The 16448-nt window shown below is 40.4% G+C and overlaps 1 protein-coding gene across 1 annotated transcript in view; it reads right to left on the reverse strand.

Moving 5' to 3' along the window:
• CNTNAP2 (contactin associated protein 2) overlaps positions 1–16448 on the reverse strand; it is a 1664903-nt gene that overhangs the window by 694547 nt on the left and 953908 nt on the right. The window contains exon 9 of the mRNA XM_038391157.1: positions 9487–9636. Coding sequence (XP_038247085.1) covers positions 9487–9636 — 150 coding nt within the window. The remainder of the gene's footprint in view (positions 1–9486; positions 9637–16448) is intronic.

Raw genomic sequence — 16448 nt, forward strand, 5'->3', positions numbered from 1 at the left:
TCCTTCTTTCATAAACCCTCTCTAAATAGACTAAGTCACATCTTGTACAGCAATTCTTATATATTTCTAACTTGATTCACTGTAATATTCTAGCAGCTGATATAATTTGTTCCTGACCAGGAAATAGGCAACAATATGTTTATTGTGCTAAATGGGAAAAAAAGAAACAAGTCATATAGCCAACACAACTTAAAGATGTTAAGGCCTCAATGAGTGAATCTACTCCATCCCCTGTCATGCACAATTGTTACCTATAATAGGTTTTTCCTAGTCCTTTTCCAGCTTTAGTTTTCAAAGTCACAGAAGAGAGGGGAGTATGCATTAAAAAAAAATCTGTATTCCTTTTTCATCCTCTATCTATAGAGAATGGCTTCAGCGTTAATGAGGAGGGGAAAGACAGAGTAAAGCCAACAAAATTGATTGATTTTTTTTTCTTAAGAAACTTCTGGGTATGCTGGCTTCATCTAACATCAGACTCAGTTTGCAGATTTATATCACATGGCAGAGGAACCAGCAGAACACATCTCAAAACTTCATTCATTCATTTTGCAGTTGGCAGAGATTTCTAATTTTTAATGGGGCTTCATACAACTCAATCTATTCCAACAAGTCCCACACTTAGATCCATTCCTATACTCAATTTACCCACCCAGATAAGAGAACACACACGATAAAGATGGATTTCTGACTGAGACTGTCTTTGTTTCTAAGCTCAATTAGGTTACCAGTTTATAGCATTTGTGTGCATTGTAGTATATAGTGGGCCAGGGTACAGCATGGACTGGCATATCACTGCATCACAATCAATATAGTCTGCATTACTGAAGTTTAATTACATGGTGCCTATGTTACTTTGCCTCATGTTAGTCTAATTTCCACAGAATTCTGACATCTGCATGTATGGAACAAAACCTAAATGTGATGAAATGGTATAAAAATCACAAGAGTTAATGGCTACTGCCACTTTGAACCCCAATGCCCACCAGTTCTGCAGGTTCCATAACCAAAGTGCAGATGAATTTAGTGTCAATGTTCATGGTGGAGGAGGCATTTTTTCATTCATTAAATAATAAAGTGAGGCTCAAGTATTTGTAATCACAGGAGTCATGCTTTTCCTATCATACAAGACAAATGAAGATCCAAAGAAGAGAGAAGAAACAAAAGTTAAATACAGTTTTTCTTGCTTTGTGAGAGTTTCAAAGTTCTATACTTCTGCATTTTTATTCTTCTATTGAACAATATGAGAGTAGATTTTTTTAAAAAGTTCCATTGCTAGTTCCTTTATTTCCATCACTCCTGTGTGCACCTGTTTGTGAGAGTGAGCTGGAGGAATGATGTGACCAAGACACTCTGGTCAGATTCTGCATTGAGTTCTTTTGAATTTGCATTGTGAGAACTCACAGAAGAATCATGTCCATACAGCTTTAAAGTTGTCCATACAATTTTAAAATCATGCTGTTATTCTTGTATCTGCAAGAAATGCACTTGCACTCTTCACCAATATGTGCATATGCAAATGACGATTAACATACATCCAGACTATTATTTGTGGGTATGAGAAGCTGCATGTTTTGACAATTTGACTATTAGAACAATAAGGCTTTCAGTACCATTGATCAAATAGATGATCTAGGTTGTGACTGGCTGAATATCTTCTTTTGCTATATAACATCTGATATATATTAATTAAACGGCCATCTTTGTAGTATATCATGAGCTAGCAAAAATCCCATGAATCCTTGCTACCTGATATACATTTGATCTTGCCAGTATGGAAGTTTTCAAACCCAATGGCAATACTTAAGACTGGTCATGTCTATAACATGATTCAGAGTCTGACAATAGATAACATGACAAAATTCTATGTGCCTCACACACACACACACACACACACACACACACACACACACACAGTGGATGACAGGTTTTCAAGAAGGAAGGACTCACACATAGAAAAAAATCAGTGTGCTGAACACAGACAAAGGTGTTTTCTTTCATTGCTTCTCTTTTTATCCCTCCAACCAAACCCGAGGGGAAATTATATCAACCCAGCTTTCAGAAACAAACGAGTCCGGCTACATAGATAAGATTCCATCCACAGTGCATTTTGTACACTCATACAGCAGCCAAGAAATTACTATAAGCCACAGACCAATGTCCCACAGGAAACTTGCCATGTAGTCCATTCATCTAAAGCTTAGCTTGTCAGAAAAGAAAAGAGAAGTAGTGGACTGACAGATGCTCACTGCATATCTTTGCTATCACTGTAGGATTACTAGTAGCACTAAAACTCTCCCATATATAAGCCAGTGAAAAAAGAGAAAATGTAAAAAGAATGTTTTATAACTGGAATTGAAAATAGTGTCCCTAATCAAATCTTTCCTCTGGGCATTGGGCAACTATCAGGTGCTTTGGTGCAAGCTTAAAAAGCCTTCTGAAAGCCCCTTATCTCTAAAGGTGTAAACAATTTCTGTCAGGGTTAATGGACTCATTTTCACTTTGCAATTCACTTCCTCTATTCTTCCCTTTCATTTTATGCACATAATTGGAAAACAACAAAGCAACATAATTCTCTAGAGACTTTGCAGGAAAGGGAAGCTTACTCCTTTCAATCCCCCAACCCCATGAAAAGAAAGCAAGGGAATTAAGTGAGAGAATTACAGACTCTTAAAGGGAGACTGACTCAACAATTAGCACCCACCCACCCCACCAAATACACACATACCCGAAACACACAACCTTTAACACAGCTTTCCTTAATTTATAGATTTGAATAAAACAATAATTTCTGTCTTTCCCTGGAGAATATCTCAGTATCTACTGAGAGACATAAGAGAAGTACAGAGGGAGAGAGAAAGAGACAGACAATATGTGCACTGAAAATGATTTACTCTTAGGCACAAAAAACCCACAACCCGCTTATGACTCAGTGCAATATATCAAAACTAGAAAAGTTAGCAACGTGGTACAGAAATCACAAACTAACTTCCAGACCATAGAATACTGTTAGTATACGGTAGTTTGTATAGTTAGTTAGTACATGATAAATTTTCATTTTGGTACCAAACACAATGTTTTTAAGTCAGACCATAACTTCATCAACTTCTTACATTCCTTCTACAAGCTCCCTCACTCTCCTGTTACTGCCTCTGTTCTCAGCTCTTGAGTTTGCCTAGCAAGTGACTTTTCATACCAAGTCTCCCTGCTCAGCATAGGTCACTTCTGCCCCACACCACCAGGGAGCAACCAACCACTCAGACTGCAAACAGTGGGACTGATCAAAGCTCCAAGGGTCAGAGCCTCATGGACTTTACCAATGCACAGGGGTGAAAGTAAGTTAGAGGACTTACCAGTACGCCGGAGTCCTGAGCGGCGGCGTGGCCTCAACCGGAAGAGGCATGGCCTCAATCGGAAGAGGTGTGGCCTTAAATCCCCGGGCCCTTTAAATCTTGATTTAAAAGGACCAGTGCTCCAGCTGCGGTAGTGGTGGCTGGGAGCCCTGGGGGCGATTTAAAGGGCCCAAGGCTCCAGCTGCCGCTACCGCAGCAGAGCCCCGGGCCCTTTAAATCACTGAGGAGCCCTGGGGGCTCCTGGCTGCCACCGCTACCCTGGGGCTCTGGCAGAGCTTTAAAGGGCCTTGGGCTCCGCTGTGGTAGCAGCTGCCAGAGCCCTGAGCCCTTTAAATCCCTGCCTGAGCCCTGCTGCCCGAGCCCTGGGGTAGCGGTGGCTGGGCTCCATCGGGGATTTAAAGGGCCCTGGGGCTCTAGCAGCCGCTACTGCCCCGGCCCTTTAAATCCCCTCCGGAGCTCTGCCGCCACTACCCCAGGGCTTTGGCAGCAGGGCTCCCGCGGGGATTTAAAGGGCCGGAGCAGTAGCAGTGGCTGGAGCTCCAGGGCTCTTTAAATCCCCGCCAGAGCTCTGGCCCACCCCGCAGGGCTTAGACGGGGATTTAAAGGGCTCCGGGAGGGTAGCGGGGGCTGGAGCTCCAGGGCCCTTTAAATCCCCGCTGCACTCCCGCCGTCGCTGCCCCAGGGCTTTAAATTGCCCTCTCGGAAAGCCGGTCCTGGTACGGTACACCGGCTCTTACCAGTACGCCGTACTGGGGCATATCGGCTTATTTTCACCTCTGCCAATGCACCAACAAACAAACCTATTTCAGCTGCTTACTCGGGAAGCCAAAGCATGGCTATGCAGCCTGTACAGAGGGAGAGAGAAAACAAGCAAACACAACATTCACTAAGTCCTGCTACCTCCAAACACAGAGTCCACAGCTATGCCTTCTGAAACTCTCCTGTTAGCTGCCTATATTCAGAGCTTTGCCTTAATACTAATCATGATATATTGTGAAAACATTTTGGTGGCTGTGTAGTCTACCAAGGACAAACAATTCCATCCAAACTAAGGGCTAGATTGCAAATTTATTCTCAGTTTTATGGAAGGGCCAGCTCCAAAAGGAATTTTGATTCAAAGGAGTGCCTGAGTCATGATTTTTTCAGAATTGCTATTTCACTTGAGAGGCTAGTGAGGAACCACTACCAGATGGGGCAGGTCATTACCAGGGGCAGCATGCTACTCTTTTCATGTCCAGCCAAGAGACCAACCTATTGCAGCATTGCCTATACCTTGCTTCTTCTTGCCCTGATTACACCTCTTTGCCCGCAGAACACAAGTAAGTAGCATCCTCAGAGCCTGCTTTCCCCCATCCTTGGCCCCTGATTTGTGACTCAGCTAAGACCTGCACAGCCATGTTGGAACCCTTACCCTCCTTCATTGTCTGAGCAGCCATGTCAGAGTGAATCATCAAGAAGCCTGAAACAGAATTTAAAGAAGTAAAACTGTAGACTTTCATAGATACTCCTGAGAATGAGAACCTTGTGAAATTCAGTTTTATTTTATTTTGCCTGAAAACTGTTGCCATTTCATATGATTGTTTCCTTCCCCTCATGTGAATTTTAATTAATTACCAATTTAAACTAAAGTATCTATTTTCCGATCAACAATGCACCCTTGGCATGTTTTCAATGCAAAAGCTATTTTCACTAAATATGAACGTGCATTTTCAATGTTAATTTTCAAGGAAAAATTTCCATGGGAAAATATAGTGCAATACTACTGATGACAGTATAACTCGATAGTAATACTCACAAAAATAGAGTCAATCTGGTGGGTAAATTACTGTATTTAATTACTTTGCTATTCATTCTACAATTTATATTTTCAAAAATGCTTTATTCCTGTGCTGAAAAAAGCAATTTTTAAAATCTTGGTAAACAAAGAACAACCATCCCAACTTACGTGTTTTTTTTTAAGGCATTAGCATAACAGACTTGTTTTGAAATCCCACTGGGGAAAGTTTGAATATATGAGAAATGACATTTATGTAGCTTTTTCAAGGATAACATAGGAAAAATATAATTAGGATAGCATTTGTTATCAGAGACTCCTAGAAAAATTTTACAGTCTTTGTAAGAACAATCTCAATGTGCCAAACTATCTTTGGGATATTTAAATATCAGTCTATTAACTCCATGCATCTTTCCTCCTCCTTCTCTTTTTTCTTCCCCCTTAGATCATAAAGGACATATCAGATCAAATGACAATAGTACATGAATATGATGTGCATGTCACATAGCATCTGGCCAACTGGCAATTCTGGTAGCACGATCAACCTGACAAAACAGTGTGGTCAATGACAAAAAGAAAATAGTAAATATTAACTAGTCTTAGGGAGACAAAGCTGTTGGAGAATTGATGCTGTAGAAGTCAAAGTGTCCAGAAAGAAAGCTCATTTGGAGGTGAAAAGTTGTCAAGGGAGATCTCTAAACCTCCCAGGCACATTTTAACAAGGGGGGGGGGAGAGATAGTATTGGTATTAATAGAACCAGAGCTTATCTGATTTTCAGATTTGTGATAGTACCCCTGGAAAATAATTTCCAAAGTCTCAATAGAATACCTATAACTGTTTTACTCAGTTCTCCAGCAAGGCACTTATCTATCTAGCCTTCCTTTAAACATCTGAAACATCTTTAGCTATCACCCAGATAATGATTTTGGCTAGTCATCCATTAGTGAACAACAAACATTTTCTATGCCCTTGAATTTGGGGGAGAATCAAACTATCCCTTTGCTGACTGACTGGCCATGAATATTCTGCAGAGGAAAAAAAAAAAGAGATACATACTTGACACATTGGGGTCAGATCTTTCTCCTGCTAAAGTGAATGGCAAAACGCCTCCTGACTTCAGTGAAAATAGAACAATTATTGAACAGTGCAAAAAGAGAATACAAGCTTCACTTTCCCAATTCTTCTCAGTCTTACTGCCCACAAAACACACACAGCCAAAGATCAGAAAACTAATGTAGAAAAAAAAGAAGTAGAGGGGAATACCTCCATAGAAAGGGAATACCCCTTGCTGTTTGCAGCAATTTGTGAAAATATTGTCTAGATTTTTTAACATATTTATGCAAGAGATTGACTTTAAACTGTCAGTAATTTATAGTTGATATAAAGCAGCATTAGTGTTGAGAAAAGTTGAAACAGACATGTCCCTCAGAAAGCAATCTTGCTTTGTGTTCAAGACACTTGCCAGGACAATTAAAATGCAAAAGTGTGGTATTGAGTGAAGGGTGCTTATTTGGAAACCAGTTTGGACACAAGGTATGCAAAATATCTGTTCTTTGGATACATCTTCAAAAGAACTTCAAGTTGTAAAAGAGGACACATACTGTTGATCCAAAGCAACAAGTGCAATGCTGAACAGATCTGGGAAACATACAAAAGACAAAAAGAAAAGCAGTACTTGTGGCACCTTAGAGACTAACAAATTTATTAGAGCATAAGCTTTCGTGAGCTACAGCTCACTTCATCAGATGCATTTGGTGGAAAAAACAGAGGAGAGATTTATATACACACACACAGAACATGAAACAATGGGTTTATCATACACACTAAGATAAGCCATCACCAGCAGCAGGGGGGCGGGGGGAAGGAAGAAAACCTTTCATGGTGACAAGCAAGGTAGGCTAATTCCAGCAGTTAACAAGAATATCAGAGGAACAGTGGGGGGTGGGCCCCCCACCTCCCACTGTTCCTCTGATATTCTTGTTAACTGCTGGAATTAGCCTACCTTGCTTGTCACCATGAAAGGTTTTTCTCCTTCCCCCCCCCCCGCTGCTGGTGATGGCTTATCTTAAGTGAGCACTCTCCTTACAGTGTGTATGATAAACCCATTGTTTTATATTCTCTGTGTGTGTGTATATAAATCTCTCCTCTGTTTTTTCCACCAAATGCATCCGATGAAGTGAGCTGTAGCTCACGAAAGCTTATGCTCTAATAAATTTGTTAGTCTCTAAGGTGCCACAAGTACTGCTTTTCTTTTTGCGAATACAGACTAACACGGCTGCTACTCTGAAACCATACAAAAGACAGTTGATGTGAGACTCCCTTATCCTACGGAGGACAGCATTTTATGGGGGGAGGGGTTCTGGAATTATAAATTAACCTTTAATATCAAAATGATCACAGAAGAAATGGGATGACATCAGAAACTTGACAGTGAGTGGAAAGGGAAACAATATCTACCTTCAGACTACATGCTGTCTGTCTATCACAAGATCAAAGTCAAAGGGTCAAAGGATAAAAGACATGCCAGGGAGAAAGGATGCAGTCTCCAGAAATATAAAATATTGCTTATTCTTTTAACGACATGGTTTATACCTATCTAGATAAGCTTTTTCACACAAGGTGTTAGGCATATTAGTTTTTTATTTAAATCTCATTTTTCTCTTCCTTCATAACTTGTTTCAGTGAGACCATCTAAGTCCCTAATTATTTTGAGGTAAAGTCAGAGCAGTACGTTCTTGAATGGAAAACAACCTTCCAAAATATTGTGTGAGGTAGTTGGCTATGTTGGGGCTCTTGGTTGAGACAACACTGTAAGATGCATGACCTAGACATTGGCTGAAGTAATAGGGACACAGGGAAAGATGGATGACCACAAGGAGTTGCAGAGACAGGGTGAATGAACACTGGTTAACTTTTGTGACAGGTGAACTTTTATTATAAATATTGCCAGATTAAACTATGCCAGGTGTTAGCTGTCAAGAAGTGCTTTTCATTATCATCACTACCATGAGGTTTCACAGAAATTTGTGGCATAGATTATCAAGAGGATTAGAGCTATTCTTAATAAAGCGTATATACGTTTTTGTAAGACTATTTAAACACTAATTTACATATATATTTTTAATGATTTCACAGATGAGAGATAATGAAATGAGAATCTCGAAAGGATTTTTCGTTTTCGGCTTTGGGCACTAAAAAACATAATCTCAGTAACTTTTCTATCCTTGGAGTAACAGGAGCATATATAGTACTTTTTTTTTTCCCCATTAGCTGTTCAGCTTGCAAGATTAAAATAGCCGGTTTAAAAACACGGCACATTTCTATTAAAAAAACCCTACAATTTATTTTATGCCCAGTGTCCTGATGTACAAACTCACATTACCTTTGGATCAATCAGTGCAAAAATTCCATTGATCTCAGTGTTCGATCTCAAATGGGAGATTTGTCTGAGTAAAGACTGCGTGGGCAGGCCATTACTGAATGTGATAAAATAAGATAGCTGACATACGCACAATTTAATCTAAAACAGTGTATTATAATCATGTATCTACAATGAAATAGGCTTTTTGAAATTAAAAACAAAATTCTCTACCCTGGCAGGTAACACAAGATGGTGTGGGAGAGCAAAAGAAGTTGCCTTCGCTCAGGGCTTTTAACAGTTGTAGTCTTAACCTTACTGGAGTACATGGACTACTCCTGCCTCATAGTGTTAGTCAACCTAAAGCCCCAATTTTGAAAAACAGTCAAATATGTGCTTAAGTCCATCCATATTCAACACAGTCTCGACGCTAAGCATGCACTTACATTCCATCGACTCCAACAGTACTTAAGCACATGCTTAAAGTTAAACACATGGTTAAGTCCTGTCCTAAATAGGAATGTGTTCCTGAATCACGGATCAAAAGAGGAAGAAGCAGGTCCATACTCCAACTCCACACTAGCTAGTGTAACCAGTTCCATATCGTGGAGACAGTATGATGTACCTTTTCAGAAAGTGGCATCAGGGAGCTCCCAGTAAGATGCAACCAGCTTTGTGCCACCCTTACTACAGGGTTCTGCCTCTGTGCCAAACTTTCACCAACAGATTTTAAGCTTCAAAAAAGTGGATTTGGGAATGCGCTCCTCAGAAAGTAGGATTAAGCATCTCGTATAGTTTTGGGAACTGCCGTGCATGAGGGAAAGAAAGGCTAATAAAACAAAGTAGATTTTTTGGGGGGCAGTCATTACCTAAGCCACTTGTATAAGATCCAAAATACTAACACTCTATGAGGACTGAGTTTCACCCTAATATCCACATTTATCTATTGTATAGAAAACAAAAGGACAGCACTAAGCAGATATGCTAATACTGCAGTTTTTACCTCCAAAGAAATATTTCTCCCCAGTTTTAACTTGCAGAGGACTGTTTGTTCGAACTGCTGAGGCTTCATCTCCATCAATAGTGAGGACAGCAAAGTTTTCCTTAGCTAGAAACCGTATTTCATGCCATTGCCCATCGTTGAGTCCTGAGCCTGGAAGGAAAAGAAAGGGTGGAACTTTGAGTTCATTATTTACTTATTTAAATGTGTTTATTGCATCAATTCTAAGCGCCAGGCATGTGACACAAGTTTTGTACAAGGACCTAGTGTGGATTGGGACATCTAGACATTCTTGTAAAAGTAAATATGAAATCAATTATTATCATGAATGCAACTTTCGGACTGCTCATTCATCATGCAAAAGTATACAATTGCTTTAAAGCAAACACATTTCACTCATCAAAAGGTCATATTCAATGTTTAACTGGAAAAGGAATATCCTTTACTGTATCTACAACCAAACTCAAAAGAAAAATATTTATATGTCCATTTAATTATAATAGGTATAATATAATTATAGGAATAGGTATAATATAATTATAATTATAATATAATTATAAAAACAGAGGACATATGTCTGATTCTTGCCTCTAATGAGTGCTTGGTACCAACATAAGGGGAAGGAAAATGAGAAAAGAAGAAGAAAGTCTTAAAGGGAAGCCTTATTCAAAAACAAATCCTGTCAATATAAAATGGTGTTAGAAATAAAGAAAGACAATGATCATAAAGTCATTGCAAAAAAACCAACCACGCAAACCCTTAAGCTTAGCTAAGCAGTAGCCTCTATCTGCTGGTACAAATGAAGAGGACTTATCTACTTAGTCTTCAGCTTCCTCTATAGGGAGCTGATATAAAAGTTTTGTGCCTGGGTACCCATCTGCTAGTATGAGGTCATGTTACTTGACTGTCTGGACTGGTACTGTAGGCTAATGAGATTGTTCATTGAATTAATCAGTACTTTTCATTATGATCATTTCTATACACATAAGCCATATCATGTCTGTTAAGCAGCATGCTATCTAATGAAACTTAATTTCAAATATTTTCTTTTTGACATTTCGAATGCACTGTATCACGTATCACAAACGTATTCTTCAGACTCAGTTACTGAATCACATTAACAGTACACAATAGATAAAACACAATACAATACCATAGTGCAAGTGAATTGTCTTTAAAACTAAATATGATGCATCATAACATTGGATCTAATAAAATGGATAAGTCAAAACACTAAAAGGATTATTATCCATGCACCAAAGATTTTAACAACCATAGCCTTTCATATAATAGATGGTGTTCATGGCAAACACTAAACTCTAGTGACACCCTGTTATCTTTAAAGGTGTTCTTTTTCTGTTGCTTCTATGCATTCAGTTTAGCAGATAAAGATACACCAGGTCTTGATAAGAATAGAGGTTGTAACCTTTGGATGTAATAGATATACATCTATTTTGCTTCATACTTAATTAACAACCATTACACTCCGCACCCCAAAAATCTGTAAATTATGAGACTGCAGTGTTCAGTGTAAGTAAAGGGAGAAATAGAGGGTTGCTGAATAGTTCAGGAGTTCCTCTGGAATGGAGCAGCATTTTCCAAACAGACTGTTTAAATAATAGGGCCAGTTTCTGCAAGTCTTTAACATGTTGATTTCAATGGCACTACTTGTGGAGTACCACTCAATGTGAGTAGGGGGCAGAATCTCACTAACAGTATTATCTAACTTTAAAAAAGGAATCTACTTCATGAATGGATGGGGTTGCCAGATGCATGAACAGCAGAACATGGTTTGCAAAAAACATTTTTGTAGTTTTGTTTCAGTTTTTTTTCAGGTTTTCATGAAAATGCAAAATGACTGATATGTTTGTGGGGGAGGGGAAAGCAATTTCTTTAAAACACAAAAATGTTTTGCTAACAAGTGTTGAAGTTTCACAATTAATTTCTGCTCATTAAAAAAATAATCTCAGGTTCCACAAAGAAAAACTGCAGGGGGAAGAAAACCTGGTTGTTTCACAAGGCTCCAACCCAAAATTGTCATTAAAAAAAAAACTACAACAAACAAAGCTGCTCATAAATATCTGGGCATAGTTAAAATGTGGCATCATGATTTTGTAGATTCATATGGCTGATCATTTAAAAATCTATTTGGACTTGTACCAGATCATTCATTGTTCCCATGAACTGAACTTGTGCACATTACAGGGTCATTAAATTTTTTGCATAAACAAACATTTTAAAATCCTCTTGCCAAATTCAAAGGGGATGAAAACGGTGAGGTGAGTTGTGTAACACTGACAGACCCTGGTCGTCAGCGGGTGGTATCAAACCTGAGGCTTCCGGAGCATAGTGCATGAGCTAAAAGCAGTATGCCTCTTAGCTAAGGCTGTAGAGCAGACTCATTAATCTATCTCTAAAGTGGTCTCAGGGCCACTAGGTGGAACAGAACACCATACCCAGAAGATGTGAGGGTTACAGTTGCACATTAGCATGAGTGTGAATATTTGTTGAAGTAAGTCAATATCATTTTCTCAAAGAAGGAAGAATTTAGAAAGTAACTACAAGAGATTAAGACACTTGTGGATACACATTTGGAAATGATCTCAGGTCTTAGAAACTTCACCACAAGCTGTTTTCCTAGTAGTGATTCATAGAGTCTTAGTAGACATGTGAACAGGTCCCTTCACTTTTAGATTCTTTTCTTTGGCACCTCTGAGCAAGTCAGCACAGACCTTCTGAAGGGACTTTACATTGCGACTTGTCAAGGTAATTCTAATTCGGTGAATTGCTACTTCCTGTTCCACAGGTGCTTTGCTTTAAATGCCATGGCTGCACAGAGTCCTCCTGACTGACTTATTCCCAGGCGGGGGCGGCACGGCCCAGTGAACAGCGGTGAGTCAGGAGCAGGGTGAGGAACAGTGGCATCACTCACAGCAGAGAGGTTAAGATATTATTCTAGCTTGTGCCACCATTTACCAGACCTCAGAATTTAACCCTTGATGTTTTTGACAAACTGCAAGCTGGGTAATTACATTCTGCCTGTAGCGGACACCTCCAAAATGTCAGTATTTGCCAACAGTTACCACCCAGAGGTATTGGAAATACTACAGATTGTCTCTCTTCTTAGAATTGGAGATATTTGTGGTAATTATGTGTTTATGGTTGGGAGATTTTGAATTTGTAATGTTTTCTACTGTTTCTGTATGGTAAATTGCTTTCTTTTCAAACCGAGAAGGTAGTATATTGTTATGAGCTGGATAAAACCTTGTTATTGATAGAGTTAAAATCCCATTGAGACTGATAGGTCTGAATACTTTCTTCAATTAACATAAATGTAAGCCTAAGGGGAAAAAAAAGGAGCGTGTGTGTGGAGCTTTAGGCTGAGTATTGGATAGGTATGAGGAAGGGATGTGGGGGAGGGAAAAAAGAGTCAAAAGACTGAAAAAAAAAAAGACAAGAACAGAGAGAGAGACAGATGGAAAAAGCAAGAAAGCCAAGAAGTAGTCTGTTAAAACTGTGAGACCTGGAAAAAAGTTAGAGAGACAGCTTTTGGGTCTGTTGATTAAAGAGGCTTGGAACTGTAAGCTAAGAAATTGCTCCTTTTGTTCTTGGTTCCTCTTGCTTCAGAAACACATGACTTTGTACATGTCTTGTAAATCAACAGGATTGCATCAAAAAAGATACCAGACAACATCAATTTCTACTTTGAACAAGAACATCTCCCATGGCCCCAAACTTTGGCTTTAGTCAAAAAGGGGCAATGTTAATTTTAAGACTAACTAGTGAAATGGTGGTAGTGGTATTTGGCTGTTTTACTTTTAACCATGTGGTTTTTTCACACCCCCGAGTAAGAAAGTTGCAGCGCTGTAAAGTGCCAGTGTAGACAAGCCCTATGTCACATTTAAGTGAGGAATAAAACCCATATTTACTTATTTCTAAATATCAGTTCATTCTTATAACTTTAGAGCCTAGTGATCCCACCTGTCTAGTGTTGCACAAGCAAATAAAAAAGGTTTATGCTATACCACTTAAAGGGGGTGGAATTACTCCAGGATAATAGCTCTGTTATGCTGTCCCAATGTGCAGTTAAACAAGGACAATGCACCTCACAAGCAGTTCACTGAAGAAGTTGGTGAGGTCAATAGCAAAGCAAGTATGGCCAGAGGAAAAAAAAAGCACTGTGTACTGTACACTCTTGCCAATGCATACTCTGTAGAAGCACAGAGATAGTGTGGCATGGCCTGTGCTGTGTATATGCAAGTAGTAGTGCAGGGAGGCCCAGAATCTGCAAATTACAAAACTACAAGCTACTTGGGCCATAGGCACTGACTCCATGGTGCTCTGGGGCTGGAGCACTCATGGGGAAAAAAAAATTGGTGGATGCTCTGCACACACTGGCAGCTCCCCGTCCCGCCCCCCACCCCAGCTCTCCACCCCAGCTCGCCTCCACCTCCTCTCCTGAGCACACTGCTTCTCCCCCTAGCTCCAGGCGCTTCCCACCGTGAAACATCTGTTTTGCAGTGGCAAGGGCTGGGAGGAAAGGGGGAGGAGGAGGAACGCGGCATGTTGGGGGAGAGGCGGGGCCGGGGCGGGGATTTTTGGAAAGAGTCCAGTGGAGCAGGGAGGGAGCAGAGACTTTGGGGAAGGGATTGGAATGGGGGCAGGTAGGGTGGGGCAGGGGGCGGGAGCACCCACCGCACCAGGAAAAGTTGGCGCCTATGCCTTGGGCAACAGTTTCCGGTTTCACTCACTCTGCCTTTGTGTGTATGTAGTGGCTAAGGACGTAGCCTACTGATGGTGTTTGGAGACAGGGCTTTTGTATTGGTGATTTGCCTCAATAGAAGTATTCTCTCCTAAATGTCTGTTCTATCACCCAGTTTGTTTCATAGATCAGTCTCTAATTTGATGCAGTTTGCAACTGACTGCAAACCAACTACCTGCTAAGCCTGTATTGCAGTGGTTCTCAACCCACGGCCTGTGGGCCACATGCCGCCTAATTAGCACACAGCTGCGGCTCAGCAATGTGCTAAAAAAAATTCAAAATTTGACGCTCCAGTCTGGCAGGGGCCAGGGCCAGCTGAGGGAGGAGATGGCATCAGGCAATCCTGCTGGGGAGCTCCTGCCAGCAGCTGAGCTGGTGCAGGAGAGTGGGTCTCTAGGGAAGTTTTTTGGGAGGGACTCTGGGCAGTGATGGGGTTCGAGGGTGCTGGGCAGTATAGTCCTGGGAACTAGCAGTGTGGGGAGATGGGTGCTGCAGCACCCCCAGGTTTTAACTGGGGCTCCGCACCTGCCTCCGCAATGTGGAAGGGTCTCTGGGTGGGTGGTGCTGGACATATGGGTCTGTGGGGAGGGTGTTTCTGGACAGGAGGTCAGTGTGCTACATGTCTACCCCTGAGGAGGAGGAGAAGGCTGGCAGTGCAGAGCTGAATGGCTAGTGTGTGTGTGTGTGTGTGTGTGTGTGTGTGTGTGTGTGTGTGTGTGTGTGTGTGTGTGTGCGCGTTCTCAACCTGTGGCCCAAATAACACATTGTGCGTCATCTATGGAACTCACAATGCTAAATAGGTTGAGAACCTCTGCTGTATGGTATGACAGTGGCACTCATATTTGTTTTGGCTCCTATTGCCACATGTCTAATTACTACTTTTCACCTTTTACCTATAGTTCCTCTGTTGACCATGATTTTTCTGTGAAATTCCTTAATGCTCCTAGATATAGATGCTTACTGGGACAGCTCTTTGGCACCACAAACCCGTTTTTGAAGCAAAGCGATTTCACCCCCCACTACCAATCTTGTAACAAAAATAACACTTTCTCCCCAGTAGAGTTTCTGTCCACTGCTGTATGTTTTGAGGGCAGCTGTATCAACATCCTTTTCCTTATATGGCCATGTGGTGTTCCAAGAGAAACTATTACTGAAAAAAAACAATGAGTACTTGTGGCACCTTAGAGACTAAAATTTATTTGGGCATAAGCTTTCGTGGGCAAAAATCCACTTCATCAGATGTATGCATGTGTGGGTTTTAGATCACGAAAGCTTATGCCCAAATAAATTTGTTAGTCTCTAAAGTGCCACAAGTGCTCCTCAGGTTTTTTTTTGCTGATACAGACCAACACGGCTCCCACTCTGAAAACTATTACTGAGTTTCACAGTAAATGGTTCCACAGGAGGACAAGTTCTGTGCAAGTTGCAATGGCACATTTTTGAATGCACTAGTTCAGAGATTGGCAACCTTTCAGAAGTCATGTGCCGAGTCTTCATTTATTCACTCTAATTTAAGGGTTTCATGTGCCAGTAATACATTTTAACATTTTTAGAAGGTCTCTTTCTATAAGTCTATAACTAAACTGTTGTATGTAAAGTACATAAGATTTTTAAAATGTTTAAGAAGCTTCATTTAAAATTAAATTAAAATGCAGCGCCCCCGGACTGGTGGCCAGGACCCGGGCAGTGTGCGTGCCACTGAAAATCAGCTTGTGTGCCACCTTTGCACATGTGCCATAAGTTGCCTACCCCTGCACTAGTCTCTTGTGTACTTTGTGCGTAGGGAGATGATTAGTATTTCATAAAAAGTATTCTGACTGAACAAAAAAATCCAGTTTAACTGAGAATACCTGATACACTAAGGCTGTATTGAAATCAAAGGTGGAAGATGGCTTTCCCAAACCAGAGTTTTGATTCAACAAGGTTAGACTGCAGCACATTCCTGAGCCACACGTGTGTATTTAGAAACCTTCCTGTGATTTAATTTATTTTCTCTGAGATCAGTGTGTGTATGTATATATATTCCTGGTCTTATTTTTTCTGTACCTAACTTTAGAAAATTCTTAAATAACTTAATAAAAAAGAGCTTTAAGTATGCCACCTCTACAATTCCCTTTCGGAATGCTCAGAAAGCTAGTTTCATATGCAAATTAAATATGCTAATGAAACAGTCTATTCAGAATTTCTTTTAAATTTTAAAAGT

This window comes from Dermochelys coriacea, chromosome 2 (genome assembly GCF_009764565.3).
Source record: "Dermochelys coriacea isolate rDerCor1 chromosome 2, rDerCor1.pri.v4, whole genome shotgun sequence".
Lineage (NCBI taxonomy): Eukaryota > Metazoa > Chordata > Testudines > Dermochelyidae > Dermochelys > Dermochelys coriacea.